Source organism: Atta cephalotes (genome assembly GCF_000143395.1).
Source record: "Atta cephalotes unplaced genomic scaffold scaffold00016, whole genome shotgun sequence".
NCBI classification, from domain to species: Eukaryota; Metazoa; Arthropoda; class Insecta; order Hymenoptera; family Formicidae; genus Atta; species Atta cephalotes.
Window position 1 is genome coordinate 5159225 of NW_012130080.1, and position 12460 is coordinate 5171684.

Sequence of the window (12460 nt, forward strand, 5' to 3'; positions counted from 1 at the left end):
AAAAATATTAATTGAAATGTCTATACTTAAATAATTCTCTCTAAATAGATTTATAAATTAATTTATTATTATCTTCTTTTTTTCTCCTTTCTCTTCGTTCTTGATCTATCTTATTTATTTTAATTTAGATTATTTTTTAACATATTTGTATGTGTTTTATTACATACGATTTAATATAAAACGTATTTAATTACATTTTATATAAATTACCATTTTGTGAATAGAACGCAAAACTATCTGACTTTTTATACTTAAGGGATCGCAGCGGTGACGATATTATCGATACAGATGTATAAAAATCTCCGAATTGACTGAACAGAATCAGAAATTCTTTTTGAATTGAAATAAATGCAAAATTAGGAGAGATAGAATAGTTGACTTTATTGAAATTTTAAAATAACTAAAATCTAAAATAAAAAATTAAAAACTATTTTTTAATTCGTTAAGTTATCACCTGAAATAAAATATGTTTCTTTAATATAAAAGTTCTGTAGCTCCTATAGAAACAAAATGACGTTGCCACCCGTCAGATTACATAAAATTATGAATAATACTAAGTTTATGAAACTAAGATTAAAAGTTAAAAAAAATTTTTATTCAACTGTAAATTATATATATGCTTAACGAAGACTTAGAATGAAAATGAAAAACAGAGCGGTAATTGTGTTAGTAGATATTAGATCTTGCAAGCTACAATATATTAGATAAGGATAGATATATGCAATTGAATGAGACAGAACGATATAATGTAAGAAATGAATTAAAGATATTATTATTATTGACATTTTAAATTTAGAACTAAAAAAGTCTGTCTATTGTCGACATCGATCAAATTCGATCGTCCCTTCAACATCCCTTTAAGAATTCAATCTCATTCAACCTCGAAATCAAGAGGCACTTTTTCATCTTTATCGGGGAATTTATTTTCCAGACAACATATAGTTTTTGTTGAATTATGTATTCTGCGTGGCGCGAATTCCCGTTTTTAGCGGGAAGCAAAGAAGACTATTATGAAAAAAAATGTGCACAGCACATAACAACGAAAATGTACTCTCTGCAAAGAGTGCGGGCAATAACAAGTTCTCGAAAGAAAGCTCAGTGGAAAAGAGACAAAGGCAGGAAAAGAGAAGAGAAAGAGTCACGACGGAAAATTAAAGAAAACGACGAGACACGTCGTGAACTTTAACTTGCGACCGGGCTTACTATCTCCTCTTTTTTACCCTTTCGCGCTCTCTTATTGAATCTCACAGCCTCAATCTCTCTGGTTTTATCCCGTTGCCTCGAGCTTTTCCCTGGGGACTTTCTCTTCGCCGTTATACATATTACGATTTTATTCTTCACTTCGCCACTTTCTTTACATGAAAAATTTAATCTTCTCTCACAAAAATGCAAATAGATTTTTAATTGCTGAACCAAATCAGACATGTCGAAATGCTTTTGAAATGATGTCTTCAATCCAAATATTTTAGATTACAAACAACTTAAATCTGATTGATGTTTAACAAATTAAATGTATTGTAAATGAGGTAATCATATTCTCCAAATATTTACAACATGGAAAGTATTTTCCAAATTTTCTTTCTTTCCTTATATTTGATTTTAAATGCGATTACGCTCACAAAAATTGAGAGTTTTCGTTCATTCTGCTTTTTGTTATCGGTCTTTTCTGCCAATCCGAATATACAACCCTTTTCGCGAAGTCTCTTCAAATTCCACGAGAGTAGTATCTTTTCCGCGATGCAACTGCGAGGCGGAGGAATAAAAGGGGACGAACATCTACCATTTGCCTCGGAGAAACTCTCTCGATGATGTGCGGCAGCTCATTGTTTCGCGTCGAAACGTTCTCCTCTTGTTTCAGTTCCACCTTTACCAAACCTTTACGCTTCATTCAATCGCTTTTCCGTAACGTAGGCCATCACTTTTGTTCTCGTGGCGCGAAAGTCAATATTCCTGTCTATCTTTTCTATTCGGACGAATCGATCAGGCCATCGTCACTTTGAATATTTCTAAAGAGTGCTTTCCGGATATTATTGAAGCTATCATACGCTGCAAGATAAAAACCACAATCGAGCACAACATGATCTTATCAATATCTTTGCGTATCTATTATATTTTATCTTATAATATATAATATTTAACATTCACAAATTTTTATATTCTTTATTCTTTCATTAATTCTTTCATCTATAATCTTCCTCAAACGATTATATAGAAGATGTTTAATAAAAATGATAAAAAATATACTTAACGAACAATAAAGTGAAGTGTAATTTATTCTCTCCTTCTAAAATAATTATTTGGAAAATAATTTACATTATATAATTTACATTATATAATCTTTCAGCTATTTAATATAATAACGTTATCCGAAATTATATTTTCCTTTTAACTTGAAAAATTAATAAATTAAAAAATCTTTAGCCTGTTTTTTTTATTCGGATAACCAAACGATATACAGAGTGAAATTTTTGAAATTCGCGATATTTTATCGCTTGTTTGAAGCCAGTTACCATGCAAAGTGGCCAAGTTGCATCGTGGAAGTTTTCCCTTTTTTGCTCCCTTTTTGCGTGAAATGCGGCGGATTATCACATTTACTGTGATACGCCTTCTAAGGTGTTTACGAATTCTTCCTGCGTACTTTCCGACGATGTCGAAAGCCAAAGCAAATACTCGATTAATATTACAATCCACGTTACGAGAATGTTGCCTGCCATTTTCGCAACTGCACTATTAGCCATCTCTCCCGCGCTTTTTGCGAATACACTGCTTGCACTTCACCCGCAATTGTCTCACATCTCGAAGGCCAAACGGCCAATTCCGCGCGAAAGCTTTGAAAAGCTTCGATCGCAATAACGTAATTCGCTATAAAGGAAAGGCAAAAATCAAAATAAAAAAAAGCGATGAAGAAAAGATAATAGGAAGAAGTAGATAATATAAAAAAAAACGATTGTATAGAAAAAAGCGAATAATACAAATGGTAAAAGACTTAAAAGAAAAAGAATATATGAAAGAGAAAACTCAAAAAATGAAAGAAAGTAGAATAGAAAGAAAAAAATATCAAATATCAATTTGTTCGCGCGCGCGCGCGCGGTGTGTGTGTGTGTGTGTGTGTGTGTGTGTGTGTGTGTGTGTGTGTGTATGAATATATGTCCATATACACATATATAGAATATAATCCCGAAATTTGCGAATCCAAACATCATGAAAATTTTCAAAAAAATTAAAATTAAAAAATTATTCATAAGTTTTTATTTTAAACAATAGCTGTGAAATAATAAGAGTTTAAATATGTCAGCCAATTAGTGTATTTACTTTTGAAAAATATATCTATAATCTTATATTATTTGATTAATTATCTACATTTATTTTCCATTATATACGTAACATTTGTCCGTTGTTGCAAATTACTATTACTAATTTATATTAGACCGCGCGACGACATGAAGAGCATAATAACACGTCGTCTCTGAATAATAGGAAGGTGTGAAGGAATCCTTCTTGTTCTCCTCATCTTCGCGGAAGAGAGAGAAGTTCTAAACGCTAGTTAGAACTTACACTACTGACTTGAGCCAATTTTCAAGAGCCGAGAGTAATCGGGATGTGCAACGCCAGCGTTCTCTCCCGCTCGCTCGTTGTCGGCTTACCACGCGCGAGAAAATCCAGGCTTTTGCCTAACGTTCCCCAGAGGAGCGTCGGGACTTTGCATAATGCGTATCTACGCGCACGCCAGATACGCTGGAGGAATAACGCCGCGAATAGACAGCGTGAAATGCGCATTACATATGCATAAATATATTTGCCGACAAGTCCGCCGAACTTCCACACCGCTAACTCACTGCGCCAACCGAATTTTGGTTGCATTTTGCGCGCGCGGCTCCGAAAGCCGAGCTTCCCTTTTTCTTCATCCCTCACGTCAAGCGCTTCTGATTCGCTACAGTTTTTATTCCTATAGCAGAATATAATATATCGCTAACACCGATGGAAATTCCCTTCGTTTCGCGTTTCATTTACCATAATTCAAATCGAAATGTATATAACTTCAATATTATATAACTTCAATATTAACCATGCTTTCAGAATAAATAGATATTACATGTATAATTTGTATATGAAGCTCCAAAAATGTTTGCAGTTTATAACGGACAATTAATTCATCATGTGTATTTAACAAGAAAATTATTAATTCATTGAGCCCCATGAAAAGAGACTGGACAGAGACTCTATACTAATCGTTATATGGAAAATTATATCCATTGATAAAATGAGTTAGTTACACATAAGTAATATAGTTTATAAAGTGGTATACAAAAGGTGTCGTAGGCACAAAGCTTAATGGACAGTTTTTGAATTATGATGTGTATCAAAAGTGTTCTGTGAGAACAACAAAGTTCTTACTAAAGCTCAAAAACTATCCATTAATGAACCTTGTATTTATGACATTCTTTGTTTCTCAATATTAATTTTATCAAAACCGAAGAATGGATTGCGTCATCTATGTGTCGATAAAAATGAGAGAAATAGGACACGAAGACAATCAGACCTCTTTCTCTTGTCTCTTTCTATTCAACCAATATCTTAAAAAGAGAAGAGATTGGCCGTCTTTACTCCTTTTTTATTTTTATTGATTACATTTAATTAGATACGAATAGCGCAGTCCATGTTCTATGTGTTTGAGTTTTACACATATATTTCTGACTTTAAAAGATTTATAAACGTCCAAATTTCATTTTATTTTAATTGGTTTAGTTTGACGTTATAATGCATTGGATGATAAAATGCGGGAACATGCCTAAGTGTCTTATTAACACCGCCATTAATGCGATTGATTTCAGACTGGAGTGCGTGGTGAATGCTCTTTGTCGCGGCCTGAGTCACGCCTCTGGTAGTCTGTCGCGTTTGGTGCTCGACATGAATCTGTCCGGTGAGCAAGTGTCCCGGGTCTGCGAGGCACTTCGCGACTGCATTCAAGTACAGGCGTTGCACTTGCCCCATTTAGGCTGTGGATGTGAGGGTCTAGCATCGGTCGCTGAGTTGCTGAAGGAACGGCCGCTGCTGGCACTCAACCTGGCTGGCAGCTGGGGCGCCAAGAATGAGGATCCATCCAGCTCTGGCATCAGTATGGGTAAAACCTTGCTATTATTGTCCCATTACGCGATTCCGTCGATATGATACTTTATGAAAATTAGCATGATATATTTTGTTGTAATTAGACTCGATTATGTTTTTGAACAATTGAATAGTCAATGAAGGATTCGATATATTTGAGAAATTACATTGAGAGAAAAGTTTTTAGTATCTGTAATTATAATTACATATTATTATAATAATTATGATTATTACTGCTATAATATTAATAATAAAAACAATCATAGTTTTAATAAGAAATACAATATATATAATTGGCAATAGTCATTTTAATTACAAATATCAGAAATTGTTCTCTTAGTGTACAAATTGTTTATTGAGATATTCTACAATTATTTTTATTAAGTTGTTTTATCAACGATATAGTAGAAAAAAAGTATATAGAGAAAAAGATATTTCAATTCACAAGGGACAATTGTGACAATAATTGATATTTTTAAAAATTCGTGGACGTCAAATGACAATAGGGATTATATGTTACGTTTCGTATCGATTTGCAAAATGCGCAAGTTTGTCGACACGATTCATTGCGAAATTATAATAGCTCTCCTTGACGAAAGTATTTGCAACTACTTAAGACTGATTGAAAAATATTTATTAATTGCTTTTTATTCACTGTCTTTTTATTTTAAAGTTTCTGTCAAGAAACGGACATTGTTTAAGAAACAATTTTTAATTTTGTCTTGTATTTATTTAATTATTCTTAATGAATAATAATTACATAATTAAAATAAAATAATGTTGTGGTTCCAAGAATAGATCAAATATAAATAAATTGCTTCTATGTGTTCGCAGTAATTAATATGTATAAATTTACACACAAACTGCGGAAGCTTATAGGCAATTTATTTATATTTGAATAATTACATAATTAGATAAAATTATTAATTTTTATGCTACTTCTGCTTTGCAGAGATTTTTTATTCAGAAAATCATAACAAAAAGAATATTGAAATAGAAGTTATAGTTATGAATGAAGAGCTATTTTAGCGACCATTTTTTTAATTAAAAAATTCAACCCTCTGGGCTCAATTTACATTACATACACATATTGAAAGCATGTATGCATATTTCGCGATGAATCGTGTCGACAAAGTTGCGCGTTTTGCCAACCGATGCGAAGCGTAACATATGGTCCCTATTGTCATTTGACGTCTACGAATTTTTTATAAAAATCAATCACATTCCATACTTTATCGCCACAATTGTCCGTCGTGAATTGAAATATCCTTTTCTCTATATACTTTTTCTCTATGTACTGTATCAAGATTATTAAGAATCCTGTAATACATTTATGAATAAATAATTCTAGATATGAGTATTACGATTTTTTTCAAATATAAAATTAATATAACACGCATGTGAAACACACGAATAAAATTAAGAAACATTTCTTTACAGCCAAATTTTTTAATTTATTGCATTTATTATTTAATAGTATATGCACTGAAAAAAAATTTTAATAAATGTTTATGTTTGAATTGTTTTAAATAAATATTTATTAAATGTAAACATATATTTATTTGATACAAAAACTATTAATTCGATTTAACTATTATTTTTTGAGTTATACTATACTATACTATTACTTTTATTTTTATTATTTTTTATTGAGTAAATATTTATTTATCATAAGTAAATATTTACTTAGTACTATTCAAAGAAATAGTATTTTAATTAAGATTTAATAATTTTTTTTCATGTGTTAGTTGTATAGAGAATTTTTAAATAAAATTAATAATATTTTGTTTGTATTTTTAAACATTTTTTAAGTTCAAGATTAAACGTTCGAAATGTTCGTTTCGAAGAATAAATGAAAAATTAGCGAACCTCCATTATAGATTTATGAGATAATTCGTGGCTCTGTCCTGGTTATGTGATCCCATAATGGTTGAATTGTTGTCAACGGTCCGACCGCGGCAATTCACTGAAGAGTGACAACGGTGACATGTTGCCGGGAAAACTACTCGTAGCCACATTGATACGACCGCAACAAAAGTAACATTGTTGCGAATATATGCTTGCCATTAACACGACTCAGGAATTAGAAACTTGCGAATCGCTGACAAATCCACACGAGCAAAAGTTGCGGCGACACTAAAATGAACTTTGCTCCTTCCGAAACTTTAAGTACCATTTGCTCGCAGATACATGAACTGGAATGTTCGATTTATTTACTGTAAAGATCTATAATATTTGCAACAATCAAAACGACAATCGAAACAGTCAATGATAATCAGAAAATAAAAATTGGTTTATTGAAATAAAGAATTAACAATATATTATAAAAATATGATGATTTTTTAGATTTGAATAATTAGCTTATCTTGCTCGAGAAAATATTTAATTTAGAATTTAAATTAATTTATAATTATTACATTATAAAATTTTTAGAATTATAACGTATTTAGAATATAATTATATTTATAGAATTATAACGTATTTTAATAACGATAATTTAATAAATCAAGCAAAATAAATTCACAATTATCACAAAAAATTAGACGATTTATTTCTTTTTTAAAATTAAATATATGGAAATCAAATACAATTTTTATTGTCGTTTGAACATAAAAATTTTTGAAAGAAAAATGATATTATTAAATTATTTAATTATTATTTTTTAATTGTAAAAATTTTATTCTTGAAATGGTGTGTTTAATACCATAATTTATCAATTTCATTAAAGTGGAACGATATATTAATTATTCAATTTTTTTTAACAAAGTTAAATAATTGGCATATAAAATTTATTTTAATGATTAACTGCTCTTATAAAAATATTGGCTAATTTATTACTGAAAGATAGTAGTTATAATAAATTATTTATTTGAAATACTAAAAGCAATGAACAATACTTTTAATATATAAAATAAATAATTAATTATTGTTTTTCATTATTAAATTCAGCAATATTAAATTTCTGGGATTGTCAGTATCATGAGCTATAAATTGATATTCGATGACAAATTGATTCGCACATAAGCGCAATTACAAGGACACGCGAACTTTGTATGATATTAGCCAATTAGCTAATTTTGATCTCTTGTATTTGAAAACTATCTCGACATTAGAATTTCTGGCTCTAATTGCTTTAGAATATTCTAGTAAATTATCAATACTCGTGGAGCGTTAGGAGTTCCGCACAATAAAAGAGACAGGGAACAGAGAACAGAGAATAAGAATTTCAACTTATCAGAAATCATGTATTGTAGAATACACAGTTTCTGGTAGATTGAAATTCTCTATTCTCTGTTCTTTTTATTATGTGGAGCTCTTTATAAATACGTGGCCATATATGCATATAATAGATTTTCCTTCTCGATGATTCATTTGCAGATTCGAAAAAGGAACAATTATAAGCATTGATGATGCACTTTGAGGGAAGCCAATCCGTTTACAAGAGTCGCTCGGTTCGCCGAACGAAGTAAAAGCAGCTCATCACACTCTCTTTTCCTACGAAATTGTCAATCGATCGGATTTAGAGTGACTACGTCTCACCAGAAAACTCGCGATTTTTGCATCACATCGTAAGATTGCGCGCAGATTCTCGAAGGAATCACTTTTTATCGTGTCCGCGTTTTCCCGGTCATGTTTTTCTTGGCTGAAAAATCCTCGTAAAACAATAAATAGAAAATTCATACAACAATAAATAGAAAGTTCTTCATCGTGTAATCGAATATTTTGCGGTAAATCAATAAAAAAATCACATTTTTATTCCTTTCTTAAACGTTACTACGTTCCAATATAGATATGTAGCAAAAAAAGAGGTTTAAAAAGGAGTTTTCGCTCGCATTTTATTAATTAAACATTCGGTTAAATTAATAAAATTGTATACTGATTTTTTTATAAATAATTTTGATGTTAAAATACCAAATTCTTGAATTACACATATTTCATGAATTTGTTTTATTCGTTTGCGGTCCAATTATCTGTTATAATTTTTCTCCATTAAAAAAAATTGATTTATCAAGCGCTTTAATAATCTTTTTATTTGAGCGATTTGTATAGTTCAATTGCGATTTCATCTGCTTTTAAAAGGAAATAATATGTCGTTTAGAATCACAACCGCAGTAGTGTTAAATCGCAAAGTTTTTCTAATGGCGTCACGTTCCGGTCGCGCAAATGGCTCTAAACGAAACTAAGCGCCATTACAACTTTCAAGCCGTGTGTAAAGTCTACGCAATTAACGATTATTATGTTAGCTTGGAATTGAGAGTGCGCGCGAGTTTACTTATCAACTCCGTTAAAACTCATGGACCACGGTTCAACATGCGTATTGAGAATACTGATAATACTTCGTGTTTATTTTTACTTCATAATTACTTTATAATTATCTTAAATGTTTTAATAAATTATCTTAAATATTCTTTAAAATATATTATAAAGATTATAATTTATTAAAATTTTTCTCCATATCAATATTGTTTTGTAAATGAACACAATAAAAATTTCTATTTTTTTACAAAAAATTTAATATTCATTGAAATATCAAGATAAAGTTAAAAATTGTAGGTCTCTTTTAATAAAAGCCACTGATTTTCTTCAAATTCTCAGAGATCTGACTGAAAGAGAATTATGGTATAATCTCGAAATTCTCATTCCTACATTTCGGATTCCTAAAATACTTGCGGCTTGCTCGATCAGTTCCGATCGAGATCGTTTTCAAAAGAGAATAACGTTACGCTTGAAAGATCACGTTTAATCAGGCATCTCTTTCTAATCGTTGTATCTTCCCTTCCCTTTTCTCTCTTGTCTAAATCTCGAAATCGCTTTGCATCGTCGTTCATTGCAATGCGCGTTCTCTTGATCGTCGCGTACAGTCTCTCATCGACTGGCATCCAATCACGCTAAAACGCCTTGGATAACATTCAATCGTTCCGAAACCATTGGTGTAAGCAATACGTGTAACAGCAGCATCGTAAATTTACCTGATTGCTTTAAACAAACCATCGGTTGCATTGCGTAAAAACTGAAGTCACGTTTACGAGAACTGTTGAATAAAAAATTGTAAAGGATTGCATATAAAAGGGATTTTAATGTAAAAACAATAGCAAAATTTTTGGGAAAACATCTCAACATCTATTAAATTTGTATGCCTTATTATAAAGAGATGTTAAATTTCAATCTGAAAATAATGACTACTTTAGAATAAAATGGTAGGATAAGATCTAGAATTATAATTTACGTTCAATGAGAATGTAAAATTCAATCGGATAATAGAGCTGATCAGAAATCGATTCATAAAATGAGACTGCTAATTTGTGAAAGTGCTGAAGCGAATAAAATAAATCTATAAGATAATCTTGAAAGCTCTTCACATTGAAAAAAATAACATTTTTAACGTTTTATGATTTGTACAATCTCTTTTACTGCACTATGTTTCTTATCAATTTCATATTATATGTAACGATATCGAGTTTTTGAATTTAAGATTACATAAGAAAATAGCGAATTTCTCGAAATGGTAATAAAGTAGCGATTATTTCTCGCTTATACTATCAAAGCATTTGTACCGTGTTAGGGAATATGAAATGTATATTGGATGTCGGAGGGAGCATGAGCTCGACATCGAAATTGCTTTTCCCATCGAAAGGACAATCCTTATTACCGATTATCCTAACTAGGTCACCGCCAATCAGACTTTATTATAATTAATTTAACACGACACGAGCATAAACAATATGCAAGTTGCATTTTAGAGCAAAAACTTTCTACCTTGTGCCGTGATTAAGTAAGTTTAGTACAACGCAACGTAACGAGAAATTTCTATCTTCGCATAAAGGAGACAATAATTAATACCGAATTATGCATTCGCAAGTCTCTCAGATAGAGAGAATAAATGGGTTTGCATTAAACTTTCTTTTTCATTACCTGAAAGCATTGAAAGATATCAAATTTTAATGAATCTAATACGATTTTAGCAAGAGATTTCTATCATCTCTTTCTTTTTGTATGACAGAAATAATAATTAAAACTATATTATTAAGCATATAAATAATAAATGTACATATAAGTATTTATATACAATAGAAATGATCAATTTTATAATAAACTTTATTGAAATGATTTCTGCTAATTAATTTATTCGTTAATCAATTAATATTCTCTCTCTCTCTCTCTCTTTCTCTCTCTCTCTCTCTCTTTTCCTCTTCATAAAATCGTTTATGAATTAACTTGTTTGACAGAAAAAGGCAAAATTGTCTTGAGTACATTAATATTAAAACTTAATTATTAATTGTAAAATGTATTAATTACGCAATACGCATGCATTAATTACATTAAAATTATTTTGAATTAAATAAACATAGATTTATTTTCGATTTTAATTAATTCCGGTTGTAATTCTACAGCTTATTCTTGAGAAAGAGAAGAGTGCGAGAGACATTTAAAATGAAAAGAAACTGAACGCTCTTTTTTATTTCCTGCATCAAACGTTCAAATAAAATAAATTGATGTGAAAGGGCTTTATAACGTTGGCGGATAATAAGTCAAGTCGACGTTCAAATGCACGATATCAAACATTTTTCTCATACCGAAATTTTTTTACAAAGAACAAGTTCTTTCACCGTGGAGAAATTTCTCTTTTACTTTTGCACCTTATGCATTATTACATATTTATCGTCGAGATATTGCTTTAAAATAATAATAACAAATGATATTTCAAAAGCAGTATTTTTCAAGAGACGACAAATTACAATCCTTTTAAATAACAGAAGCACGTGAAATATTTATTTGCTTATATAAATACCTAAAATAAATTTCATATGTTATAAATATGAAATAAAATTACATACATTTACGACGTAATATTTCATTATACTTCAACACGACATATTTGGCATCATAATATGTACGTCAAACTAATTAACATTATCGTAATCACTCTTGTGCCACGAGTATTGATGATTTATTAATGAAATCGCTATCTCGTCGGGTTAATCATCGTCTGAATGATCGTATGACGTAACACGATTTTATGCCCCAGTTACGACGTAACTTCCTATTACGCGAAACTCTGACAGTCCCGATGGTGTCCATCAATTTAATCTCGACAACGACGACGACGACGAGGACGAGGACGAGGATGAGAGAAAGAACGACATATTTGCATCGCGTCTAAGCACATACTCAAGAGTATGTAGAAATTTGTATGAAGTTCATGAACAAAAGTTAACATTTATTATAACAGTTCAACTTAGAAATTCTCTGGAAACTATACACGAGAGAAAGAGAAGGGGAGAGAGAGAGAGAGAGAGAAAGAGAGAGAGAGAGAGAGAGAGAGAGAGAGAGAGAGAGAGAGAGAGAGAAGAAG

The 12460-nt window shown here is 30.7% G+C and overlaps 1 protein-coding gene across 1 annotated transcript in view; it reads left to right on the forward strand.

Annotated features, from left to right (window-relative positions):
- Positions 1 to 12460, forward strand: part of LOC105618356 — a 146218-nt gene that overhangs the window by 84474 nt on the left and 49284 nt on the right. Inside the window, exon 7 of the mRNA XM_012199898.1 lies at positions 4833 to 5122. Coding sequence (XP_012055288.1) covers positions 4833 to 5122 — 290 coding nt within the window. The remainder of the gene's footprint in view (positions 1 to 4832; positions 5123 to 12460) is intronic.